The following is a 26,221-nucleotide window of genomic DNA, read 5'->3' on the forward strand; positions in this document are numbered from 1 at the left end:
TAGACCGTAACTTATACATCTGACATATTTTTGTTCTTCATGTTAAATATCAGAGCATCCAGGAAGTTATACATCAGCACAGTGTTCTTCACATGAAACAAGATTTATTTTTTGTATTTTTTTTACGTAATTCTTTTGTCCGTTTAAAAAATATTCAGCTTATTCTTTCTTTGAGGACAGTCTGGACACACATAAAATACAAAAAAAAGCATTTTGGTCATCTAACCTCCCTCCAAAACCGCATTCATGTCATCTCACAGAGACCAATATCATATGCAAAATAAAGCCATGGATTTCAAGCACTGGTTTTACAGGGGGCGTGTTCATGCTGTCGATGCAGAATAATATGCATCCAAGGAGTTCAGGAAGGAACACATTGAGTAGGATGAAAACGGGGTGTAAAATTGTCAAAAGCTGACAATCCATGTTATAACTATAGGTGACTAAATAACACTGCTTTCATAAAGCATGACACATCCAGTTATATATCTTCTTTACCCCCTACCCATACATAGCTCAAATCTTCTGTTGCACTTGAGTTAAAAAATTATATCTGAAATAAATTCCAAAAATTATACCTTATACTGTACACCGGTTACCCAACTACACAAATAACAAAAAAGGAATTCAAATATTTAGACCTTTAAGGATTCTAAAGTGTGATACAATTCAAATTCTATTCATATACAGAATCACATTATTTTTTTTACAACAAATCATTGTCATCAATAAATAAAAATAGAATGTTGTAATGTACTCTGAAGTCTAGCACTGCTGTCCAAAGAACAGAAAGGCTATTTGACAATACAAGGAAAACACCAAACGCCCTTTAAGATATATATTATCGATTTAAAATGACACTTTGTACAGTTTTTTTTTCTTATGGGAAAACATTTTCTTTTAAATATTGCAACCAGGATTTGATTCATCATTGCAGCTGCCAAACTACTCAAGCATCTGAAGAAGTACTAGATATTCTGGTGATTTGATTGAGGATCCAGTGCACAAACTGAAGAGTGTGATTCCTTGAGAGTCTAATTGAACCATTAAGCTTTGACCCTGTTTCACCAGTTATCAGTTCAAATCTGTGCAATCTGACTTCACAAAGCCAGGAGCATAAAAACACCAATTCCCAGAATCCTGTGCTGCTCTAAACATCTTATCACAAGCATGCATGCTGCAGCCTGCAAACAATTCATCTCTGCATACTGGGAGTAAACTGTTTGTTGTGTACATACGCTGTCTCTCTGGGGTGTCTAGGCCGATGTGTGTGTTCGCGGTCGTACCATGTGTCTGTGTGTTTGCGGTCGTACCGTGTGTGTGTGTGTTTGCGGTTGAGAGTTCGAGCAGCTGCAGTGATGGGTAAGAACAAGAGGTCTGGAGGGGGGAGGGAGGGGGGAGGGGGGAGGGAGGGGGGAGGGGGGAGGTGGGGGGGAGGGGGGAGGGGGGAGGGGGGAGGGGGGGGGGAGGGGGGAGGGAACTAGGTGTCCACCTGCAGCAGTACAGATGTTCTGAAACGAGAACGTTATACAAAGACAACACACCCTAAAACAGTCCACGACTCTAAATGCAAGTTATACAATACTGCTGGATCAGGGTGGTTTGACGAGAGGGCTCATACAAGGTTGTGAGGCGTCTGTCTGTAGTGAGGTGTGTCTGTAGTGAGGTGTGTCTGTAGTGAGGTGTGTCTGTAGTGAGGTGTGTCTGTAGCGAGGTCTGTCTGTAGCGAGGTCTGTCTGTAGTGAGGTCTGTCTGTAGCGAGGTCTGTCTGTCGTGAGGTGTGTCTGTAGTGAGGTGTGTCTGTAGCGAGGTGTGTCTGTAGCTAGGTGTGTCTGTAGCGAGGTCTGTCTGTAGCGAGGTCTGTCTGTAGCTAGGTGTGTCTGTAGCGAGGTCTGTCTGTAGCTAGGTGTGTCTGTAGCTAGGTCTGTCTGTAGCGAGGTCTGTCTGTAGCGAGGTCTGTCAGTAGCTAGGTGTGTCTGTAGTGAGGTCTGTCTGTAGTGAGGTCTGTCTGTAGTGAGGTCTGTCTGTAGCTAGGTGTGTCTGTAGCTAGGTGTGTCTGTAGCGGGGCGGTTGGGGTATTGGCTCCACTGTTGTCGTCTTTGTCCCTCTTGGCCCGATGAGAAGATCTTCAGTGTATGTATTCAGTAGTGTTGTTCAGTAGCGTGGGTTAGTTGTCTGCCAAGTATTTTCCTAAGAAAGAGGTCAAATAAGGTGGTTATATTTAGCATTTGATGCGAGTGGTGTTTTAGTTTGTGTGAGAAGTGTTTTAAGTGAATACAGAGAATCTTCAGTGCAATCATCAATGACAACACAGGAATACCACCACAAACCCAACGATTCCCTGACGGTAACCTTCAGACTAGCCTTGTCGACTCCCTGGCAGGGGCGTAGGTTTCATTACACGCTTCATTGCAAACCTGTCCCCTCCAGCTCTTCCACGAAACCAAATCACACGTCTGCCTCAGTTATCTACCCCGCCCGCGTGAAGAAAACAAACCCAGTCCCCTGCTTCCTGGACTCACCTGCAGCAAACCTCTTCTTGATGAGAGAGAAGCGGTAACCAGGGCCGGCCAGCTCGATGTCGCAGCCTGAGAGCGTGCAGCCCTCGCTGGTGAACTGCACGGCCAGGGGAGAGGGCTTGCTAGGACCCTCCGACAGCTGGAAACGGGCCAACAAGGAGCCCACGCCTGGAGGAGGAACGCTCAACGTCAATACGCACACACGGACATGCACACGCACACGTCCAGGCAGAAGGCTGTGGAACAGCAGGTGTGGAGTGTTCTCTTGCTATTGTGACTGTAATACCCTCTTCTCACAGCAGGTGGCGACAGTCACACACTGGGGTCTTTTATTATTGTGACATAATGCTCGTGTCTTGTGTTCGTTTTACCTCCATTTTCGGATTTCTGGGAAATATCTGGAATCTTCCACAGGATCCTATGCTGTTCAGCATTCCTAGAACAACAAAATCAAAATGAACCACTCGACTCCACAGTCATGTTTGTTGCCACAAACAAGCATCTCCTTCAGACAGGAGAGAGAGAGAGTTGGAGAGAAAGAGAGAGAGAGGGAGGGAGAGACAGAGGGAGGGAGAGACAGAGAGAGAAAGAGAGCTACAAAGAGAGACATAAGAGACCCAGACAAGAGAGATAGAAAGAGAGAGAAAGAAAGAGAGAGAAAGACAGAAAGAATGAGAGACAGAGAGAGAGAGAGAGAGAGAGAAAGAAAGAGAGAGAAAGAGAGAGAGAATGAGAGAGAGAGAGAGAGAGAGAGAGAGAGGGGCGTGTCTCACCAGGCCGCGGGGGGCAGCACCGCCTGTAGCTTGGACACGCCTCCGTCCACCGGGATCAGGAACTGGACGTTGTTCAGGGCCGTGGGCGTCGTCATGGCGTCGCCGTTGTACTTGTAGTCGACCCTCAGATCCGTGCTGGCAGCCTCACACCTCCAGCTCACTGCCAGGTTCAGGGGCGTCGACTGCAGGCCCTGCGATGACACCTGACACACAAACGCACAACATCCATCAAGGATGAAACACAGGCCGAACACAACAACAATCTTGACCACTCGCCCCGGCTGCTTGAGTGTCCGGGCGGCTAGCCCACCTGGTACTTGAGCATGTCCACGTTGTAGTAGGTGGCCTGGGGCTTCTGGTCGGCCACCTTCTTCAGGTGGGTCATCAGGTTTGGCATGTTCACCCAGAAGGCCTTGGAGTCGGAGCCAGCCTTGGGCTGGGCCGCGGCGTCACTGGAAGAGTGTTACAGGGGGGAGGGAGCATGAGAAGGATGTTACGGGTGTGTGAGGTGAGTCAGGTGGCTGAGCAGTGAGGGAGTCGGGCTAGTAATCAGAAGGTTGCCGGATTGATTCCCCGCCGTGCCAAATGACGTTGTGTCCTTGGGCAAGGCACTTCACCCTACTTGCCTCGGGGGAATGTCCCTGTAGTTACTGTAAGTCGCTCTGGATAAGAGCGTCTGCTAAATGACTCAATGTAAAAGTGAGGTGGGGGGATAAGACTGTGTCTGGGGCGGGCAGTGTGGGAGATCAGCTACACACAGTGCGTTAAGGATGAGTGTGTTACTATTATATGTTACCGGAGTGTGTGAGGCTGGTGTTACATGTATGTATGTATGTCTGTGTTGGTTGTTCCTGTCACACATGAACACGTGTCACATATGACCGGGTGCTAGGTGTGAGTGAGAAGGTGTTACAGGTGTGAGTGAGAAGGTGTTACAGGTGTGTGAGAGGATGTTAGAGGGGTGTTTACCAGCACAGCAGCTGGGGGTTAGGTAGTACATGCTCCAGACGGCTGTAGTTGGTTATGCTGAAGGTGAGCACGGCGGGGGCGGGGTTATTGGAGAAGTGTCGTGTGATCCCTGCCGGAAACGACAGCACCATCTCTCCGGTGATCTTCACCACACACCTGGGGACACACATTCACATGGAGTCATTTAGCAGACGCTCTTATCCAGAGGGACTTACAGTAAGTACAGGCACATTCCCCCCGAGGCAAGTAGGATGAAGTGCCTTGCCCAAGGACACAACGTCATTTTGCACAGCTGGGAATCAAACTGGCCATCTTCTGATAAGTAGCCCGATTCCCTAACTGCTCAGCCACTTGATTCACTCCAGACACGCAACCAGATGGGAGGGGGGGGGGGGGGGTGTGAGGTGACAGGGGCACGCAACAAGACAGATAGAGAATGCATCTTGAACGTTTTTGTTTTTGTTTTACATGTGTGTGTACGTACTTGTTAGGGTCTGCTCCTTTGAAGAAGGCGTTGACCGTCTCTGTGAAGGCAGCTGCCACAGGGAGGGTGTCCTGGGCCCCCATGGTAAGGGGGCTGGGGCCCCTGGAACAGCCTGGCCAGGACACACGACACACACACACACATTAACACACACACACGTACACACACTCTCAGTCCCGAAGACAGGGCAGGGAGAAAGTCTTGTTCGCTTGAGAAAACGTGGTCTTCGAGACTTCATCCCTGTCAGTCTCCTGGTACAGCAGCTCTGTTAATAACCCACTCTGTCAGCAGTTGTGGATAGTTATGTTACAAATACCTTCCTTAGTTTAACGGTCAACTTTCCTTTTTTAGACACTATAAGCCAATGTGGAAATGATTAAATAAGGTTTGATGACAGGAGAAGCAGAGAAGTGAGACAGATGATGGATACAGGGAGAGACATGGTCCAACCCAAACATTACAGGAAGAAGGAGAAATGTACATGATTGTACATGTGAGGAGATCTTCCTGAGGAGGAGTAAAGAGCCGAAGAGCAGCAGCTGTGTGAAGCCCTCAGACCTACAGGAGAGACCTCTACAGGGTGTGACATCCAGACGTCTAGTTTCCACACTTTCAGACGGATGATGGACGATGTTCAAAATGCAGTAAAGCAGGAAGATGAGAAACAAGTTTGTTCTTTGAAGAGAGAGAGAGAGCATGCATTTCCTGACATGCTGATTCATAACAAAGGCAAAATTATTTTCTCACAAGATCAGAGAGCCGGAGTTACGAGCGAGCGAAATCCAAGACTAAAAGCCAAAGAGCACATCCCAGACACATCCAAAAACAGGAGGAAAAAACGAAAAAACGGATGAAGAAAAGAAACGCCCGAAATCGACATGGACTTGAGTGAAGGAGGCCGGCCCGCGGGGGGGGGAGGCAGGCGACTGCTTGTGAAATGAGGACGAAAGATGAGAAAGAAAAGAGAGGGGAAGGGGGGAGAGAGGAGAAGGAGGCTTGTTTGCATGTGGGGGGTGGGGGGGTGGGGGCGGAGGGGATGGGATGGGTGAGAGGGCGCTCGGGAGTTAGAATGAGGTGCCTGGACGATTGGGGGGGGGGGGGGTGTGAGAAAGGACGAGGAAGGGAGAAAGGGGGAGGAAGGGGGAGGTTAGCTTGCACTGATGAGCCCCAGGAGGGTGTGCATTACAGGGAGGCCGTGTGCACACCCAACTTACCTTCAAAGGTTAAATAAAACTTCCCTCTGTCAAACCATACCAGGGAGGGCTGGTCATTCTCTGTGTGGGGAGGAGGGAGAGGAGTAGGAGGAAGGTGAGGGTGAGGGGGAGGGTGAGGGGGGGGGGGTAGGGGAGAGAGAAGGACAGTAGCGTGAGTCACAGTCCATCACACATCACAGCGTGAGGGGGGCGGGGGGGGGGGCGGAGGGGCGTGGCTACCAAACACCAGATGGGACAGGTGTGTGTGTCGGGGCACACGTGTGTGTGTGAAGGGGCCGGGCGGGCCGGGGGGGGGGGGTGAGGGGGGGCAGGTCAGGGGGGGCAGGTGAGCCACTCCAGAAGAACGTGGGAGGCCTGGGGCTGTGAGGGTGTGTGGGGGCTGGGGGGTGGGGGGTGTGGTTGTGGGGGCGTGGGGGCGTAGGGGTGTGGTTGTGGGGGTGTGGAGAGGTGGGGGTGTTGGGGCGTGGGGGTGAAGAGACAAGCTAGCATCTCTGGAGGGCTGAGAGGAGCTGCATCCTCCTCCATCCTCATCGCCAGACGAGGCCGACAGTACAGGCAGCGACACACATTTTGGTTTTCGCAAAGTTTGCTGCTTCAGATGTTGTGGTGCTGCTTCAGGTCGTTTCTTAGATTATCGTGCAGAGTGATAATATGCATTCCAGATGCGCCTGGAAACGTATGAAAAGCTTAGCATTGTTTTCCAGTTCACCACAGAAACGTGAAAAAAAAAAGAAGCAGCAAAAAACCGAAGCAGCAATCTTTGCAGAACACACGTCACTGACTTTACACGCCGCAAATACATCCATGAGGGACAGCTTGTCCTCTGTTTCCCTCCTCTCCAGTCTGGTCACATTTACAATTCTTTGTGGACTCTATTCTCAACCGTACACGCATCTGTTATGAAACAGGTGGAGACAGGCTGTTATTCCTGATCACAACCAGCAGGAGGCAGCAGTCATGTTGGTGATTGGTGGGTTTTAAGTTTTTTTTTTTATTATGTCGCCTTCTGTATAGGTGAGGGACCAGGGGAGAGGAGGAGGGTTTGAAGAGGAGAGGGGAGAGGAGGAGGGGTTGGAGAGGAGAGGGGGGAGGGGAGAGGAGGAGGGGTTGGAGAGGAGAGGGGGGAGGGGAGAGGAGGAGGGTTTGAAGAGGAGAGGGGAGAGGAGGAGGGGTTGGAGAGGAGAGGGGGAGGGGAGAGGAGGAGGGTTTGAAGAGGAGAGGGGAGAGGAGGAGGGGTTGGAGAGGAGAGGGGGAGGGGAACAGGTGAGCTGAAGAGGGATTGGGGGTGCATGGGGGTGTCAGGGTTTTGAAGTAAAGAGGTATGTTTCAATGGATGGAGCAAGAGTGGTCAGGGTGAGGGGTCAGGGGTCGAGTGAGGGGCAGGGGTAGGACGACGACACTGGAGGGTTTCATCGTTTGAGAGGGGTGAGGGGGGAGAGGGTGAGGAGAAGGGTGGCGTGAATACCAAACAGCTGGGGGAGTGCCCCTCTGGAGGGGAGGGGGACCTGGTTCTCCTGCCAGACTTCAAAAGACACGGCTCTCTGTGTGAGGGTGTGTGTGTGAGGGTGTGTGTGTGAGGGTGTGTGTGTGTGAGGGTGTGTGTGTGAGGGTGTGTGTGTGTGGGTGTGTGTGTGTGAGGGTGTGTGTGTGTGAGGGTGTGTGTGTGAGGGTGTGTGTGTGAGGGTGTGTGTGTGTGGGTGTGTGTGTGAGGGTGTGTGTGTGTGAGGGTGTGTGTGTGTGAGGGTGTGTGTGTGTGAGGGTGTGTGTGTGAGGGTGTGTGTGTGAGGGTGTGTGTGTGAGGGTGTGTGTGTGGATCTGGACTTCAGGAGTCCACAGATGGGAGGGTAAGATGCACTTTGGCACGAGCGGATCTCTCACACAAACAGCTGTAGCTTCGGCTACAAACACACCAGAACAGAGTTTTCTGTCTCGTCAGAAAAACAACGTTTGTGGGGAATTGGTGGGACTGCAACAGATGCACAGTAAAAAAAAAAATATATTATAAATGCTGTTTTGGGAAATGAGAATGGATGTTCACCATGGCTTTTTAGTTTTCTTTTGTAAAAAAAAAAAAAGCTCTGTTTGATAAATATAATTTATAAATAATATAAGAATCTAAATACTTTAGTCTCCTTGATCAAAACGTATACTTGACAGTCCAAAATGAACAGGGATCGTTTGATGAGGACGAACTACAAATCACAGGTGGACATAAATAAATGAAAGTCCCACAGAGATGATGTCATGTGTCCATCTGCTCACTGTCAAAGCCACCGTGACGTAACCGGGGGCAACAGGCGAAGCACGCATGACCATCATGAATGACCTGCTCCCTTTGACAGCCAAACACACCCTTGGTAACACGCATTCACAGACAGTCTCCAAAGGAATCTGGAACATTCCCACAAAAAAGCCCTGGGCTTTGACGGGTCTCTGGTCTGTACTGTACCTGCCAGCGGGTCAAAGTGTCTCTCAAACGTGGGCAGTCTGTCTACATAAGCATCGTCCTCTGACATCAAAACAAGCGGCCAAAAGGAAATAAAACACACAGACAACAGCAAAAACAAAATAGAAACAATAAAAAAAACTGGGAATCGAAACCAGGAGTGAAAAAATCAAAGAACCAGGTGAGAAATTAACTGTACAAAAAAATGACACCATTTCACATTTCTGAAAAACAGCAACGTAAAGTGAGACAGTGATCACTGGATGTCAAACTTGAAGACAAAGCACAAAGCACAGGGCCTGTGGGCAGGAGAGATGGCTGAGGACACACAGCAGCTGTGCTGATGGAGGATGGCACACACACCTGACACAGACACCAAGAGCTCTTTACCGACGGTGGGCGTGGTGGCGGCGCTCAGGGAGTTGTTGGAGGAGATGGAGGAGGTGCTCTCCGCCCTCGCCAGGGGGGCCACGGGAGGGGGGCTGGCCGAGTGGACCGGGGGGCTGAAGGGACGACTCTGGAGGGAGGGAGGGAGGGAGGGGGAGAGAGAGGGAGGGAGAGAGAGAGAGGGAGAGAGAGAGAGAGAGAGAGAGAGAGGGAGGGAGGGGGGATAGGGGAGAGGGAGAGAGAGAGTGAAGGGAAGGGGAGAGAGAGAAAGAGAGAGACAAGGGAGGGGGAGAGAGAGAGTGAAGGGGATGGGAGGTGGAGAGAGAGAGGGTGGGAGAAGGGAGGGGGACAGAGAGAGTGTTCCGAGTTAGATCCTCTAATGCTGGTAAATGTAAACAACGTCCAGCAACCAAACCTTCAGTGATCATGTGACCTCTACTGTGCTGGACAGCTCAGGATCCTCACCACATCCCCCACGCCGGGCTTCCCCGGAGGCAGCTTGGGTCTGGAGGCCGGGCGGGGCGGGGGAGGGGGCGGGGTGGGGCCACTGGAGGGGGCCGACGAGGGGGTGGAGGGCCGGGCGGGGGAGGAGGAGCCTGGGGGAGGGGCGACAGCAGAGACAGAACATCATCAGGACGACTCATCAACTGCTCATCAATCGACCAGCCCGCTATCATCTAGTGCAGCATTTCTATCGTCTCACTAAGAACATCGTATTTAACGGCAGCATCCTCAGCTATCATTTTTTTTTTTATACATAAAACGGTCCCACAAAACAAATGAAAACAAACTTCTCCCCTTGAATACGAAGACCGCTGTCGTTTCCGATGAGCTCTGAGAGGCCCACTGTAAAAACACGCTGTTTATTTTACAGGAGACTTTTCCCACACGCTGGGGGCCCGTCCAGGCTACAGGCTCTGGTGCGGCTCCATGTTTGACCAAGCTAACCCCCGTCTAAACAGACCACTCTGCCAGGACAAAGCCTTGTGTATAGCTGCTGTGGGGCGTGTTACCCTCCACTGCTGTGGAGGGTCAGTCCTGGGAAGCTGCGGAGCTCTGCATCCCAGGGAGGGGGTGACAGACGGGGGTACTCACCGCTGGTCGTGCCCCCAGCCCCAGGGCCAACCCCAGCCCCAGCCCCTGGCCCGGGCGAGGACACCACAGCCCGGTACGTAGGGGGCGGAGGCGGGGGAGGAGTATTCCGGGTCGCCTGGCCGGCGGCGTCTTTGGGCGAGGCGATGGTTTCACTGAGGTCCTCCTTCACAGGGACGTCTTGGGGGGTGTTGGGGTCCTCCTGGCGGAGGACCAGGGGAGGGGGGAGGACGGGGGCGGGGGAGGGTGCGGGGGGGCTGGAGGGAGAGTCCGAGGCTGGTTTAGGAGCCGGGGGGGCGACGGGGGGCGGGCTGGGGGGAGGAGCAGGGCTGCAGGGAGGAGAGGCAGCGGCCTCTGGTGCCAAAGGGAGGGGCGCTAGGTCCTCGATCGGGGGCAGCGCCGTGGGGGCGGAGGGCGGGGGAGGGATGGGCGAGGGGGTGACCTCTGACGGAGGAGGGGAGGGTGGCGCCGCAGGGGGCGTGTCCTCCCGGGGGGCGGGGAGGCTGGGAGAGGGGGGGCTGGGTGCTCCTGGGGCAGCGGGGACGTCGGGAGGGGAGGGGCGGGGTCGTCTGGAGGATGCGGGGACGTGGGGGGGGTCGGGGTGGGGTCGCTGGGCGGAGGGGGCGGTCTGTTGGGCGAGTCGTCGCTGAAGCAGACCCACTTGTCCCCGGGGTCGTCCCCAGGACCCGGGGGCTCCGCTGGGCCGAAGATGGAGTCCAGGTCCGCGATGGAGGGCTTCCCTCCTGACGCCTCACCTGCCACGTCTAACACACACCAACAGGACAGACACACCATCAACACACTGAACCCAGCCTGGGAGGAACTGAGATGACACAGTGCGAGAGAGAGAGACATAGAGAGAGAGAGAGAGAGAGAGAGAGAGAGAGAGAGAGAGAGAGAGAGAGAGAGAGAGAGAGAGAGAGAGAGAGAGAGAGAGGGAGGGAGAGAGAGAGAGAGAGACAGAGAGAGAGAGAGAGGGAGAGAGAGAGAGAGAGAGAGAGAGAGAGAGAGAGAGAGAGAGAGAGAGAGGGAGAGAGAGACAGAGAGAGAGACATAGAGAGAGAGAGAGAGAGAGAGAGAGAGAGAGACAGAGAGAGAGACATAGAGAGAGAGAGAGAGAGAGAGAGAGAGAGAGAGAGAGAGAGAGAGAAAGAAAAGTGAGTGAGTGAGTGATTCAGGACAGTTGTTAGAACGAGAGGGGCTGAGGTCCAGGGGGGAGGGATGCAGAGAGCGGGAGGGGGAGGGAGAGATGAGGGGGAGGGTCTCTTACCGGCGCTGGCGTCTGTGGAGAGGGGGCCAGATGGAGGGGGGGAGGTCGGGACATTCTTGGGCGGAAGCGGAGGCGGAGCTGCAATGACAGCAGCGCGGCCGTGAGCAGCCAGGACAACTGTAGAGGGCGCCCCCTGGAGGGCTCCAGGGGGAGGCACGAGCGATGGGGGACAGAGAACACACAGACCATGCCGGATGCAGGGAGAGAGGAGGAGGAGGAGGAGGAGGAGGAGGAGGAGAGCATCTCCAGCACGGGGAGATCATCTCTCCTCAGTCTCCAGCGCTCGTATGACATGTGTGGGTTAGTGTGCGCTGTGGAGGAAGAGAGCGATGATGGCACACACTCACTCACAAGCACTCTCGCTCTGGCTCCACCTCTCGCTAGTTCTCTCGTGAACGGTGGTGGCGGTGGGGGGGTTGGTTCATGATGATTCCGTGCAGTCATTCAAGGGGGATTGGACGAGGTGGGGGGGGGGGGGGGTTAAGTGGAGCAGGAGGTGAAAACGCAAGCTGGAAACTTACTTCCTGTGGGGAAGGGTCTTGTGAAAGAGTCAGGGCTGGCTCCAGAGAGCGGAGCGCCCCACATGTCAGTCTCAGACATGAGCACTAGGTTAAAGATGGAAACAGGGAAGGGATGTTAATGTGTATCCAGTACACACACCCCATAGAGACACCTGGAGCTAACTGGATTAGCCACAGTCAAACTCAACATGGCTTATTTGTCATATTAATATTATTATTATTATTTAATATTCCCATTATAGGCACTACCATAAGTAATATAATACATATTTATATTTAGTCATATTCTTATTCATATCGCTGCTATTGCAGCTTCAATGCTTGTGTTATTTTGCTTCTACAATCAAAATTTCTATCAACATTTTTAGCTTTGCCTCAACCGGCCATTACACAACAGCTAACAGCTCACAGAAACTGTGGAGCTGAATCTGTCAGGACAGAGAGACGCTCTTATCCAGAGTGTGTCACAGTAAGTACAGGGACATTCTCCCAGAGGCAAGTAGGGGGAAGTGCACAACAACATGTGCCCCAGCCACGAATTGAACTGACGACCTTCAGATTACTAGCCCGATGCTCTACCCGCTCAGCAACCTGACTGCCTACTTTTTCTCCTAAGTTTAGTTGAGGAGGTTGTGGTGGAGGTGCTGTGGTGGTGAGTCTTAGTTAAGACACAGGGGAGAGAGCTGCAGGAGGCCAGTGGTGTCAGACTGGGTGGCAGCTAGCCGGCAGCAGGCTGCAGTGACGTGTGTGTACTTCATGTTTTCTGCTGCAGTGTGCCACAGTGTCAGGCTTGACTAGCAGTGTCGAGCACAAGGGCTTTTCCGAGAATCTCATGACAGCCACAGAGTTGAGCAGGAAAACCCAGCATCAGATAGACAGACATTCATCACAACACTACGCCCAAACACTGCAAACACACATATACACAAAGACATTCCTACAACTCATACCCCCCCTCAACACACACACACTCTCAGACGCACACACGCTCACACACACGCCATTCTTACCTTCAGTTTTCTGTTCCCCAAAGGCTGTCTCTAATGGAGGCCCAAATAAGGCTGTTGCATCTTCTGGTTCAGGGGTGTTCTTGCTGCAGGGGGGGAGAGCAGGGTATTAGATGGGGGGGGGGGGGGGGGTGTAGACTTGGTCAGAACCATCACAGCAGCATATTCACTCTCCAGTCTCCTTAACTACAGAGCTTCAATGAGGAGGGAGGGTTGTGTTGTTATGGAGACGAGACAGGGTTGTCTCTGACATCACAGACGTCAGGCTGTGCTCCAGGTGTGAGATACAGTGTCATGAGGACCCAAATCACAGGTGACCCTGACAGGTGGTAAATCGGCAGTGTGCATGTGTGTGTGTCAGGTGTGTGTGTGTGTCAGTGTGTGTGTGTGTGTGTTGTACCTGGGGGGTGGGGCAACAGGAGCTGTGGTGGGCGGGGCCACAGGAGCTGTGGTGGGCGGGACCACAGGGGCTGTGGTGGGCGGGGCCACAGGGGCTGTGGTGGGCGGGGCCACAGGAGCTGTGGTGGGCGGGGCCACAGGGGCTGTGGTGGGCGGGGCCACAGGGGGTCTGATGGGTGCCGCACGCCTGGGCCGAGCGATCTCCTCACCTGTGGAGAAGGTTTCAGATCTCAGCCCTTGACGGAGCTACTGACTAACTGAGGCCTCACACACCCACACACACACACACACACCGACCACACAAACTGTTTCAGAGGCAAAGAGGAATCACGGGACGTTGACTATACTTACTAGAAGTGTCCCTTTTCAAACCCTGTAATAGAGAAACATGATCAGATGTAATTGTCTTTACTTGATAAACCTCAAAACACACCAAAAGCTCCTTCGTTACAGTAGCAGAAAGCAGTGACTTGCTAACTTGCTAACACAGGGGTCAGATGCTAGGGTGGCGATGAATCGCAAGCGTACAAAACCCTGTCAGTTAGCGGAGGCCAGGATGGGACCTTGGCAGGGAGGTCTTCCCTGGAAAGGGCCTGGTGTGATTTACCCTGAGCTGGGTTCTGTTCTAAACCGGTGTCTGCAGAGCCAAGATGCAGATCACGGAGGCACTAAGATCATCTACGATGTGGGGTCAACATTTCCGTAGCCAGGGGCTACCACTGGCAGCTGTCTGCCATGTGTGGGTGACAGGCCCTCATCTGTGCTCCAACACACTCGGCGGGGGAAGGGAGAGGGAGGTAGAGAGAAAGAAATAAAGAGAGAGAGACTGAGAGAGATGCAGAGAGAGAGAGGCAGAGAGAGAGAGATCGACAGAGAGAGATGCAGAGAGAGAGAGGCAGAGAGAGAGAGATCGACAGAGAGAGATCGACAAAGAGGCCGAGAGCCAAGGAGCTTTGTGAGTGACAGCACAGTGAGAGAGTTCCCTGCAGTTCAGTCTTGGGATACGACGGTCTTTAGGGGTGTGTGCGTGTGAGACACAGCCAGAAGAAAGAGGGAGGAGAGGGGGGGGGGGGGGAGTCACTGGAGAGGAGTAGAAACATCAAAAGGGTTCCAGCTGTCAACAGTAGAACATTACAGTCAAAGCAGAATCCACGCTAGGGCTAATTAGCTAACATCGCTTGATCTCACATCAACCGTCAACCCCAACACCCTCCTCTCCCCCTCCACTCCACCTCCTCTCCCCCTCCTCTCCCTCTCCTCCAGGCTACAGGAAGAAGTTTCAGAAAGGTGTTTTCCCCCCCCATTTTATTTACCTGAGGGAGGGAGGGAAAGAGGGAGAGAGGGGGAGGGAAAGAGGTAGAGAGGGGGAGAGAGGGAAAGATGGAGAGGGGGGGAGCGATGGAAAGAAGGAGAGAGGGGGAGGGAGGGAAAGAGGGAGAGAGGGAGAGAGGGAAAGAGGGAGAGAGAGGGAAAGACGGAGGGAAAGAGGGAGAGAGGGGGAGGGAGGGAAAGGGGGAGGGAGGGAGAGGGGGAGGGAGGGAGGGAGGGAGGGAGAGGGAGGGATGTAAGGTGAAACTTACCGGGCTCCGTCTCTGTGAGCAGCAGAAAGGGAGAGAGAAGAGACACCTGGTCAGAGAGCAGACTGCTCCACCATGACACAGACACAGTCCTTCCAGACGGACACAAATCATAATAACAACAAACAACAGTCATTAACAATACCTTTGTTTGCTTCCTCTCTAAAGGAAGGCATGTCACTGAGATGTCATAGAAATATAAAACAGACTTGGCAGTAAGCTACTTTCAGCGTGTGTGTGTGTGTGTGGGGGGGGGGGGGGGGGAGGGGTGAGAAAGCTTCTGCATGTGATTGGAGGGTTACTGCTCCGTCTAGCTCAGTGTTGAGCAGCATCCATGTTGCACTGAAAGTCCCTCTGCATATTCACTCATTCAAGATTAGTGCCTTAAGGAAACGTACATTTGACGAGTATTTAGAGTGCAGAACTCAGAATAATTAGGAGATAGAAGAGAGAGAGAGAGAGAAAGAGTGAGAGAGAGAAGAGAAAGGGGCGGGGGTGATAGGATCCTAGATGACTCACTCCCACATGTCCTGCGCACGCGTGGGTGTGTGTGTGTGTGTGTGTGTGTTTGCAAGAGAAGAATCCCAGTCATCCGGAGCAGTGAATGACAGAGCAGAGCGCTCCTGACTCCAGTGTGTACTGGATGACCTGCTGTGTTCACGGCCTCATTCCCAGTCTCTCTGCCGAGCCATCGCCCCCTCCGCATCTCCTCCCACAGCAGATTTCCTGTGTTAGTGTGCACCCCCCTCCTCCCCCCTCCTCCCCCCTCTGCGTTCCTGCCCTCCCTCCAGCTGTGCAGCGGTGCGTGAGTGATTACAGTGATGTAAAGGGGGGGTGGGACCCTGTGGGCGAGAGGACTAATCTTATTGGACGTAAAGGAAGCTGCAGATGATAGTGTGCGTCCTCTGCCAATCAGAGGCTGCTGCTGGCGATTGAGAAGAACAACAGGAAATAACCCTCTCAGCTCTGACCATGACGTCTGACCAGACAGATCGTTGTGTGTGACTACTACGTAGAGAGGTCCCTGAGGACCTGTGTCTGATACACTTGGTCAAAACTGCCTACAAAACAGCACAACACACTGAGGCTTACTGTACTTTGAGTGTGTGGATATATTTGCTTTGTCGAAAGATGGCAGCCGGACATTCCCAGTGTCTAAATCATGACACAAGAGATATTCCTAGCTCCCTAACGAAGAGACCTCTGCAGTTGTTCCACTTCTAAGTGGCCCTGAGGCCCTCTGACAGAGTGACAGACCTCTGACAGACCTCTGACAACATGACAGACCTCTGACAGACCTCTGACAACATGACAGACCTCTGACAACATGACAGACCTCTGACAACATGACAGACCTCTGACAGAGTGACAGACCGCTGACAGAGTGACAGACCTCTGACAGACCTCTGACAGACCTCTGACAGCATGACAGACCTCTGAACTTGACTACTGTAACTAACACCACATTAGAGGCTCCCTGCTCCAGCCTCAGATCAAGGGGCCTGAGCAGAAACATATAAACTTTCAAAACATTCGGCAAACAGAGAACAAATACTGCCCCACAACCACTGAAACCAATCCTGAATAGCAGCTTAGGAGATTTTTGTGAAAGACAGGCACAAAAGAGAAAGCTTGCCATGCATGCACAGTTCTGCATGTGCAACCATTCATGCAGACAGAGAAGCAAGAGAAGGACAGAAGCAAGAGAAAAAAAAGTCACTCAACAAAAGCAAAACACACAAACTTGTCATCATGCACAATCTTACCGGGCTACTCCTCTATAGTAGTTAGCATTGTGAAGGGGGGAGGAAGGAGAGAGAAAGAGAGAGAGAGAGGGGGGGGAGGGAGGAGGGTAAGAAGGGGGAGATGGGAGAGGCAGAGGGGACAGTGTGTTAGCATTCTAGACCTCTGGCAGTCTACTGATGTGAAAACAAGGTTAGATGAAGATGGAGCTGAACTTCATTTACATCCACAAACAACCACAAGCCAACATCCGGTGTCGTCGTGCCGAACAAGAGGCTTGCTTTGGAACTAACAGATGTTCTTGTTCCTTCTCTTTTCTGCCCAGTCAGCCAGAACCACGTAAAACTTTAATGTTGTAGCACGGTGGAGCAAGGGAATTCACGGCAGTGGACAAAGGGAAAGAGAAAGAGCGAGAGACAGAGAGAGAAACAGACAGAGAGACAGAGAGAGACAGAGAGAGACAGAGAGAGACACAGACAGTGAGACAGAGAAACAGAGACAGACACAGAGAGAGACAGACACAGAGAGAGAGAGACAGAGACAGAGAGAGAGGAGAGAGAGAGAGAGAGAGAGAGAGAGAGAGAGAGAGAGAGAGAGAGAGAGAGAGAGAGAGAGAGAGAGGTGTCACGATCCTGTTAACCTTTTCACTCCACGTCCTCCTTGGCTCAAACCGAGGCCGAGGAGTTGCCAGGGTTATGTGGGTAAGCTACGCGGTTGTCATGGTGAAGGAAGGGGGGGGGGGGGGCAGGGGGATATGACCATTCATTTTGAGTTAAAGAGCTTGAGCCCTTGTGAAAATGCTAAGTGGCATAGAGGAGTTAATCCAGACAGAACAGCTCTAATCTGGTGCTGTCGTCTGCCTCTGAGAGGCATTACTGGAGGATGGGAAAAGACCTCTTTGTCTGATCAGGCCTAGATGATAAGTCTCTGGTTTACCCCGAGCCATGGCACTGTGCAGTATACTTGTTTACTATTTAGATTTTTGGGTTAACTAAAACTGTAAAAAAATATATATATTTATTTATATATAAACCCACCCTAACCAGAAATACAAAAAAGTGCTCTGGGAGGGAACAAAACAATCCTGTAGGAGTGAGGCTTCATCTGAAGGATTACAAATAATCAATCTCTCTCTGAAAGGTCGCCTGCCTCTGCCCTTAATCTACCTTCACACACACACACGCACGCACAGAAGCTAAACACCTGCTCAGTGTTCCAGGCTAGCGAGTTAGCCGCTAGCAACTCCACAACAGATGAATTATTGAGTCTGTGAGGCTCATATGACCACAGGACCGGGCATGTCCCAACAGAAGCTAAGACTGCAGACTGCCCACTTTCCAGCCTGAATTATTCAGACCAGGAACGATACTTAAGAAGACTGGCTTCTCTGGACCTGGAGTTGAGGGGTCAGTTCTATTCTGACCCCCTTAAACACCTCTCTCTCTCTCTCTCTCTCTCTCTCTCTCTCTCCCTCTCTCTCTCACACACACACACACACACACACGTATTTGGACATCCCAGAAAGTTTGAGGCTTTGAATTTCTCATTTGGGTTGAGGAGAGGGGTTCATGTTGAGTTGGGTTTTGGGAGGGAGTTTAGGCAGTAAGAGGGAGGGAAGAGGAGGGAGAGAGGAGGAGGAAGAGAAGAGGAGGGAGGGAGGAGGAGGGAGAGAGGAGGGAGAGAGGAGGGAGAGAGGAGGGAAATGGAGGGAGAGAGGAGGGAAATGGAGGGAGAGAGGAGGAGGGAGGGAGGAGGGAGAGAGGAGGGAAATGGAGGGAGAGAGGAGGGAGAGAGGAGGGAAATGGAGGGAGAGAGGAGGAGGGAGGGAGGAGGAACTCACCTGAGGAGATGGGGAGAGAGCGATGTTTCCTATGGAGGCCTTGAGTTCGTCCACCGAGGGCGCGGCCACCGCGCTGACCGACACTAGAGGCTTGATCTTGATCTTGAACTTTTTCCGCTGATCCTCCTCTTCCTCCGACTCGCTGGAGGAGAAGAAGCTGGCCTTGGCTTTGGGGGCAGGTGGTCGGGTGTTAAGGACGGTACAAGTCACCTATGACCCAAGATGTCATGTGATATCCCTTGCATGGAACATCCATGTGACTGCTAATGTTTAGATTTAGCCCCGGTGTTGTATGTAGAAGTGTCGATGTGCAGGTAGCTAGCTGAGCAGTGTTAGACGACAGCAATCAAGGATATCTCCTCCCTCTTCTTCCTCCTCCGGTCGCACGCTGTAGCCTTCATCGTCCACTTCGGGCGTATTCTGAAACGGACCAATCAAAACTCAGGGTCACGGTTAGCTATGCCAATATCCCGCTGTCCTTCTGCAAATGCACCGACCGTCTACGAAACAGAGCTAGGCCGTCTCAACAACCCAAATGATTAAACTGATTGATTGAAAGACTTGATTGTCGTTGTGTAGCTCTGCATACAGCAAAAAAAAAAAAAAATGTGAAAATGGTTTACGCTCAGGATCAACAGGACTGTTTCATTCGTGGTGACTCACATATCTGTCCCAGTCGATCTCGCCATAGAAACCGTTAGGCGCCCCATTGGTCTTCTTCTGGGCCTGTAATACAACGACAGACAAACCCACCAATCAGATCATGCCTATTAAATTCAAGCACTACAGCCCTACCAATCAGGGAGTCAGGCTACTACTACGGCACTAGATCAGAGGGCTGTACAGCTTCAGGTCTAGTCTACTGAGTGCTCCGTACTAGATAGAGACTAGATGGAGACTTATTTGTTTTCAATACCGATTCGATCTCTGGGGCATCCTGGCAGAAGATGTTTTAAAAAAAAGAAAATGACAGTTAAGAATGGAAATGCGACAGTTGCAAGTCCTACACGGGCCGTCATTTGGTCATGGTGGTCATTTGCATAACAAAGTAAACACGTGTTATTTTTTATTACAAGATCATTAAAAAGGCCGCAGTGTTGATTTACCTTGAGGGCCAATCTTAGAATAATGACACTAAATCACGCTGGTAACCAAGACGACCGCTGTAATCTTTCCCTTCAGCAATGTTGTTAACCACTCGGGCTTTTAGTACAACAAATACCCACCAACAGATTGTACGAGCTATTTCACAGCTGATTACATTGATTAATCAGAATGATTAAAAATACTTACACCCCCTTCCCTGTCTGGTGATCCCCTGAGAGAAGAAGAGAGAGACAGAGAAGGACAGAGAGAGAGAGAAGGAGAGAGAGAGAAGGAGAGAGAGAGAGAGAGAGAGAGAGAGAGAGAGAGAGAGAGAGAGAGAGAGAGAGAGAGAGAGAGAGAGAGAGAGAGAGGGGGTTGAGAGTACATAAAGACCTTGAAACTCACTTCACATTCTTACCCACCTCAAGAGCTGTGCCAATTAGCAGAGCAGCACAGTAAAGACTTTTATAGGTGTGCGGACCTGACCGACCAGTTCACCGGATGATGCAAAGTTTCTCTCCCTCTCCCTCTCTCCCTCTCTCTCTCTCCCCCCTCCCTCTCCCTCTCCCTCTCCCTCTCTCTCTCTCTCTCTCTCTCTCTCTCTCTCCCTCTCCCTCTCTCTCTGCAAACACACTGTAGGACCAGCAGACACACAGTGTGACCAGCAGACACAGTAGGACCAGCAGACACAGTAGGACCAGGGGGGAGATGGATGAACGTGCTCTTACGTGGAGTCACTGTCTTTTTCTTTCTTCCGTATCCCGAAGGCCTTCCTGGTACGTTTTTTCAATCCTGAAGAGAAGAAACAAAAAATGTGGAGAGAGGTGATCAGAGGTCATAGACAGATCCAGAATGTGTGTGTGTTTGTGTGTTTGTAAATATAGAAACCCAGTTAAAACTGGCTAGCTGTCAAGGTCCAGATCTATAATCCGGCAGACCAAAAGGTGAACTTCTCATGTATAATTGAGTGTCCGACAGCAGTCAGAAGGCTAACACACTTTGATATCTAAAAACAGGATGCCATGGTCAACACAGAGCTGCCCCACAGCCATCCATCTCTCCTGTCCTCGTCCTCGGCCTCAAGCTTGCTTTTTAAGGCCCAAAACAGCAATCCATTCCAGTTTATCCGTATAAATAGGAATATCGCTCATCTCAGAAGCAAGAGGTAGCTGGAATGTACACCACACTGTCGGTCCAGCTCAGGTTACAAGGCACCTGTAGTGCAGAAGTCTGAACAACAATGTCGTTTCCATGAATGTCTATCCCGTCGGGGTGTAAGAACAGATACTGATAAGTCAATAACTTCTACAAGAAGTGACACTGAAGTTCACCCACTATTACTTAAGCCACATCCTGACGATACAGAATACAGCCAAGTCAATTCACTCGAAATACAATTCTGACCCTGTACGGCTTCCTAAGAAAGAGCTTCACAAAGAAAACATGCAAAAGTTCCGACCAGATATATCTCGTTCTTTGAGATATCCACTTTCAAAAGAGAAAGGCCCTGGACAGACGGCTACATCCTTACCTGAAATAAAGGCCCAGTTATCCCCCTGCATGGCTAAGAGCTCCTTCTCTCTCATTCTTTCATGTCACGACTGCATCTCTCAACCCTCAAGACTGCAGACGCACAGATACTGCACACGTCCTCTCTTCACCCCCCTACACACACACACACACACACACACACACACACACACACACACAACCTCCTCACCCACAGGATGGGGCTCTTAAATTCAACACCGGCAACTCGGCTCATGAATAAGGAAACTAATCTTGACGTCACAGCAAATAAAGGATCCACACAGGGGGGACAGGAGAAGCCATATTGTGAGGCTGTGGAGACCAGACAAGCAGTCTGACTGCCAAGCAGCTTTAGGGAGAGCTGTTTATCGATAGGTCCATTTTCACAGCTCCATCCATCCGCGTTTCTCTATCGGGCTGCGTCGGTGTCCTCTCTGTTAGATGCTGCTATCTTGCATGTCCACTTGTCCCCAGGTGGTTCTAACCCCTTTCAGGACTGTTCTGTTTCCACCGTCGTTCAGGACCCCTCTCTCATGGTGTGGGGGTACCTGTGGATGGGCCGGCAGGCCTGACTGGAGCCCAACATGAGGAACCGATTCAGACGTGCTCGCTAGCAACAGGAAGTCCCACTCGGGGACGCGTCCCCATCGATATCCCCCTCTCACCACACAACACGGCTCAACCCCCCTAGCTGCAACACACACACACAGCTAGCCGGGGAACCCACAGACACACAAGCATATGAAATACACAATTTGTTATTTCCTTAGACAAGGTTCCTTGAGGCATCTGATATCAGCCCTTGTACCACAGCCTGTTGATCATGGCCCGGATGATCAATGTGACAACAGACTTCTGGCGTGTGTTGCCTGCCTGTGACCAGAACTGACGACCTGAGAGAGATATGGGGAAGGAAACGTGACTGCAAATCCCTAGTGTGTCAAGTCTGTACACAACATGGACCAGACACACTCTCTGTATGATAATGACTCTATTTTGCTCTCCCTTGTCTTTAGCACGTCTCTCCCGCAACGTCTTTACAAAAGACAGACAGGTTTACAGCTTCGCAAATAAAGGGGTCCCCATTTGCAAATATCCCCCGCCCACGCCAAATCAGATAACCGCTGCCCCAATATCCTGCCTCAATTCCCTTTCACTCTGTGTATCTCCTCTGTTTTTACAAGACAATGATATGGACCGAGTAGGGTGAGTGGGTTAGGATTTGCAATAGTCCATAACCAGCACTCCGTACGTAACCCCTGCATTGACGATTTCAACATTCGCTACGCAGACGTGAGCTACTCGCAGGGAAACATACTCCAAGCTAATGTAATCAGCCTGCGTGTGCCAACAGCAGGGTCGGCCTAAATCCAATTCTCCGATGTGAGATTGAAAACACATGAAGACATCCCCCAGAGTAGGGGGTTAATTAGTAGATATGAAAATAACAGAGTGCGTGGTGGGATTCTATATAATGACTTGATGGCTTCCGTACGAGAGCTAGCGGAAGTGCTAACGCGATTAGCTGTTCGTCTTAAAGACACAGTAATGTAATTGATGAAAAGGCCATCGGAACTGTAGCCAGAGGCACAACCCCTAACTACAGGATTAGGCGGAGTAAAATCTGACTGGATGGTATCTACAGTTGGCACCGAGGGCAAAAATAAATCGCCAGGCGGTTTATTGTCTTTGCCAGGAATCCAATGTTCCTTTATCTCGTCCAGTCAAATTCCGTTTGGATATCTCTCCATCTCTCAAGGTCTGCGTTTATCAAAACATCAGAACAACAGCGTTCCATAGTTATACACTTACGTTTAATAGCCTTTAACCTTTGGTATGATAATCAGATAGTCGTGTAGCATAGTTATAAACATCCTGTTTATATCCTGATCATGCCGTTCTCTCAGACGGATTCATGCAACAACAACAGACTAAAATTGACAATGTATAACTAGCAACATGGCTAGCACACCTAGACAGCATCCCTACCCTCTGAAATCTCTCTCTCTTTCACATTAACTGTATTCTAGTCTACTCCTAGAATGATTGGCCTGTCACACACAATACTCATCTCCCCCATTTAATTTGTGTCTGTGTGTTTTGTTTCGTTGCCCCACAGAGAGTGATGACTTCTAGACATGTACGCTGTGTGTGGACATAGGGCTTTTTGGCTGGGCAGGGCTGTGCACCGCACAGGCTAGCTTCCTCACCCACACTCTGAGTCTCAGATCGTCTGGACACAACCCTCCTGCTGTGCAGCCGGGATAATCGGCAGCTATGATCTCAAAAGCCTGTGTGTGTGTGTATGTGTGTGTGTTTGAAAGACACATAGCACTGGCTATGGGTGGTCACAGTGACAGATAAAAACAGACACACACACTCATGAACACAAACCTCAGTGTCCCCAGCCCCGCTCCCCTCCTCCACCGCCCAGCCCCGCTCCCCTCCTCCACCGCCCAGCCCCGCTCCCCTCCTCCACCGCCCAGCCCCGCTCCCCTCCTCCACCGCCCAGCCCCGCTCCCCTCCTCCACCGCCCAGCCCTGCTCCCCTCCTCCACCGCCCAGCCCTGCTCCCCTCCTCCACCGCCCAGCCCCGCTCCCCTCCTCCATCCCCTTCTCCTCCACCCAGAACTAGGATCATTCAAGGAAGAGGCAGGGTCTGTTTTACAAGCTGGTCTGAAGAGGGACTGCAAAATAGGCTCTTTATCCCCCCCCCCCACACACACACACACACACACACACACAACCAGACTTGGCGCTGCACACTGCCAGGGAAGTGGAGGCTGGAGAGGATGTGCATACTAAGTGACCAGCGCTCTTACGGAGGTCAGGAACCTGGGAGGCAGCAGGAGGGAGGTCAGTCACAGATACTGGAGGTGGAGGAGAGATGAGGGGCGTGGTCTCCTGTGACTGGAGGTGGAGGAGAGATGAGGGGCGTTGTCTCCTGTGGTTGGTAGTTGGGTTTTTCAACAAATTGCTTGTTCCGGCTTGGGTGTGATCGCTGATGAAACAGGAGTGTGGGTTTGCTTGCTACTGGGTGCCTGGTGACTCACACAGGTGTGTGTGTGTGTGAATAATTTGTTGTGTGTCATGAATCAGAGACTGAGGAAGGAGCAGGGAGGTTTAAAACGTCTTCAGTGTGGTAGTGACTCATCCTGGCTGGCTGGTGAAAGAGAGGGGATGATGCTGCTGGAGATGGATGCATTCAGCTCTGCCAGTTGATATGCACACACACACACACACAGGCACGCGCACACACACACAGGCGCACACATGCACACACACAGGCGCACACATGCACACATGTATTCATGCACTCACGAACACTCTCCATTAGATAGCCCGATGGGACGCCTGATTCTATAGGAGATATGAGATCAGAGCTAGCTGACGCACCTGAGCCCTGTCGTCATGGAGAATTGGAGGAGAGAGGGATGAGAGACAGAGAAGAGAGAGAGAGACGAGAGAGAGACAAGAGAGAGAGAGAGACAGAGAGAGAAGAAACTGCCTTGATCTCGTGCTCCTGTCCACTCGTGTTTTCAAAGCCAGAGAAAACGCAGTAGATGTGACCCCGGGGGCCACTGGGAAGGTCAGCTGACTCACTCAGAACGCCGAGCAAAATGGCTGCCGGTCACACAGCACCTGTCCTAGTGTGCGCTGTGGGCCTGGGTTCCTACCGCATTGTCCAGGCTGGGAGCTAGGCTCTGACACACTTACAGTACAGTACACACACACGCAGTACGGAACACACTGGCGCAGTCACACACACACACACACACACACACACACACACACACACACAGGAAAGGCTACGTAAAGTACACGTCAACCGCATGCGCTCCATAAAGTGGGTCAGGGGCAGAAACGACAGTCTTGATCACAGCGAATGTTAACGTTGTGCGATCTCTCTGTCTCTCTCTTTCTCTCTTTCCCTCCATCTCTCTCTGTCTCTCTCTCTCTCTCTCTCTCTCTCTCTCTCTCTCTCTCTCTCTCTCTCTCTCTCTCTCTCTCTCTCTCTCTCTCTCTCTCTCTCTCTCTCTCTCTCTCTCTCTCTCTCTCTCTCTCTCTCTCTCTCTCTCTCTCTCTCTCTCTCTCTCTCTCTCTCTCTCTCTCTCTCTCTCTCTCTCTCTCTCTCTCTCTCTCTCTCTCTCTCTCTCTCTCTCTCTCTCTCTCTCTCTCTCTCTCTCTCTCTCTCTCTCTCTCTCTCTCTCTCTCTCTCTCTCTCTCTCTCTCTCTCTCTCTCTCTCTCTCTCTCTCTCTCTCTCTCTCTCTCTCCAGCTGGCCACCCTATCCCCTGGGCTTACAGGGGTATCTACTGTTCCAAAGGCTGATATATCTACAACTTGAACAACATCTGCTTCTGCCATAGATGAAAACAACCCTTCTTTTCTCCCACAAAGTATTCTAGTACATCTGCTGAACATGAGACTGTAACTGATGTGATCAACAATATGAGAAAATCCAAGGTCTGTTTAATCACACGATGTTGCTGGAGGTGTGTGAGGTGTGTAGAATTGGAGATGGACTGTGGGGTTGCTGGTAGTCCTTGAAATAGTGGTTAGGATTAGGGGGTAGTCATGCTTGGCTAATGAGAAAGGAAACTATGCTGTTCTGACAGCAGTTGGAACTGTATCTGAAACTCATCCGGAGTGATCCAGCCCCCATAAGGTGAGGTACTGACAGCAGGAAGCAGGCTTGAGGGAGGTGTGTGCATCCAGCCCCCATAAGGTGAGGTACTGACAGCAGGAAGCAGGCTTGAGGGAGGTGTGTGCATCCAGCCCCCATAAGGTGAGGTACTGACAGCAGGAAGCAGGCTTGAGGGAGGTGTGTGCATCCAGCCCCCATAAGGTGAGGTACTGACAGCAGGAAGCAGGCTTGAGGGAGGTGTGTGCATCCAGCCCCCATAAGGTGAGGTACTGACAGCAGGAAGCAGGCTTGAGGGAGGTGTGTGCATCCAGCCCCCATAAGGTGAGGTACTGACAGCAGGAAGCAGGCTTGAGGGAGGTGTGTGCATCCAGCCCCCATAAGGTGAGGTACTGACAGCAGGAAGCAGGCTTGAGGGAGGTGTGTGCATCCAGCCCCCATAAGGTGAGGTACTGACAGCAGGAAGCAGGCTTGAGGGAGGTGTGTGCATCCAGCCCCCATAAGGTGAGGTACTGACAGCAGGAAGCAGGCTTGAGGGAGGTGTGTGCATCCAGGCAGAGTTGCTGTGTGGCTCCAGTGATAGGCTGGTGGTCCTTAGAAAATAAAATTAATAATAACACGCTGAAACAGACCGGGGGGGGGGGGGGTGCCATTATCATTCCACACCCTTCTCTGAACAACGACACTCCAGAGACTGGGAGAGATGATGAGTTATTAATCC

At 51.6% G+C, this 26,221-nt stretch overlaps 1 protein-coding gene across 1 annotated transcript; it reads right to left on the reverse strand.

Moving 5' to 3' along the window:
• Positions 1–1,466: 1,466 nt before the first annotated feature.
• Positions 1,467–22,377, reverse strand: sgip1a (SH3GL interacting endocytic adaptor 1a). Its single transcript, XM_084692319.1, has 25 exons — positions 20,859–22,377; positions 20,056–20,119; positions 19,535–19,559; positions 18,905–18,967; positions 18,598–18,661; positions 18,242–18,420; positions 14,662–14,673; positions 13,433–13,454; positions 13,083–13,290; positions 12,686–12,768; positions 11,676–11,759; positions 11,155–11,232; positions 10,429–10,648; positions 10,246–10,387; positions 9,888–10,104; positions 9,258–9,388; positions 8,769–8,922; positions 5,960–6,019; positions 4,746–4,857; positions 4,262–4,417; positions 3,603–3,744; positions 3,293–3,495; positions 2,891–2,955; positions 2,523–2,687; positions 1,467–2,190 (listed from the first exon to the last, which is right to left on the reverse strand). The coding sequence occupies exons 1-25, from the start codon at positions 20,911–20,913 to the stop codon at positions 2,168–2,170; spliced, it is 2,727 nt and encodes a 908-aa protein (XP_084548445.1). The 5' UTR covers positions 20,914–22,377; the 3' UTR covers positions 1,467–2,167.
• Between the last annotated feature and the right edge of the window lie 3,844 nt (positions 22,378–26,221).

The sequence above is a fragment of the Hypomesus nipponensis genome, chromosome 26 (assembly GCF_054491055.1).
Source record: "Hypomesus nipponensis isolate SF chromosome 26, ASM5449105v1, whole genome shotgun sequence".
Taxonomy (NCBI): Eukaryota; Metazoa; Chordata; class Actinopteri; order Osmeriformes; family Osmeridae; genus Hypomesus; species Hypomesus nipponensis.

Excerpts from the sequence above, each read along its gene's own strand:
- sgip1a (XM_084692319.1), bottom strand. The coding sequence starts at position 20,913 with ATGAGAGAGAAGGAGCTCTTAGCCATGCAGGGGGATAACTGGGCCTTT. Across the intron at positions 2,688-2,890 it reads CCAGAAATCCGAAAATGGAG|GCGTGGGCTCCTTGTTGGCC; the intron begins GTAAAACGAACA and ends TTCCTCCTCCAG. Across the intron at positions 2,191-2,522 it reads CAAGAAGAGGTTTGCTGCAG|GAAAATACTTGGCAGACAAC; the intron begins GTGAGTCCAGGA and ends CCTCTTTCTTAG.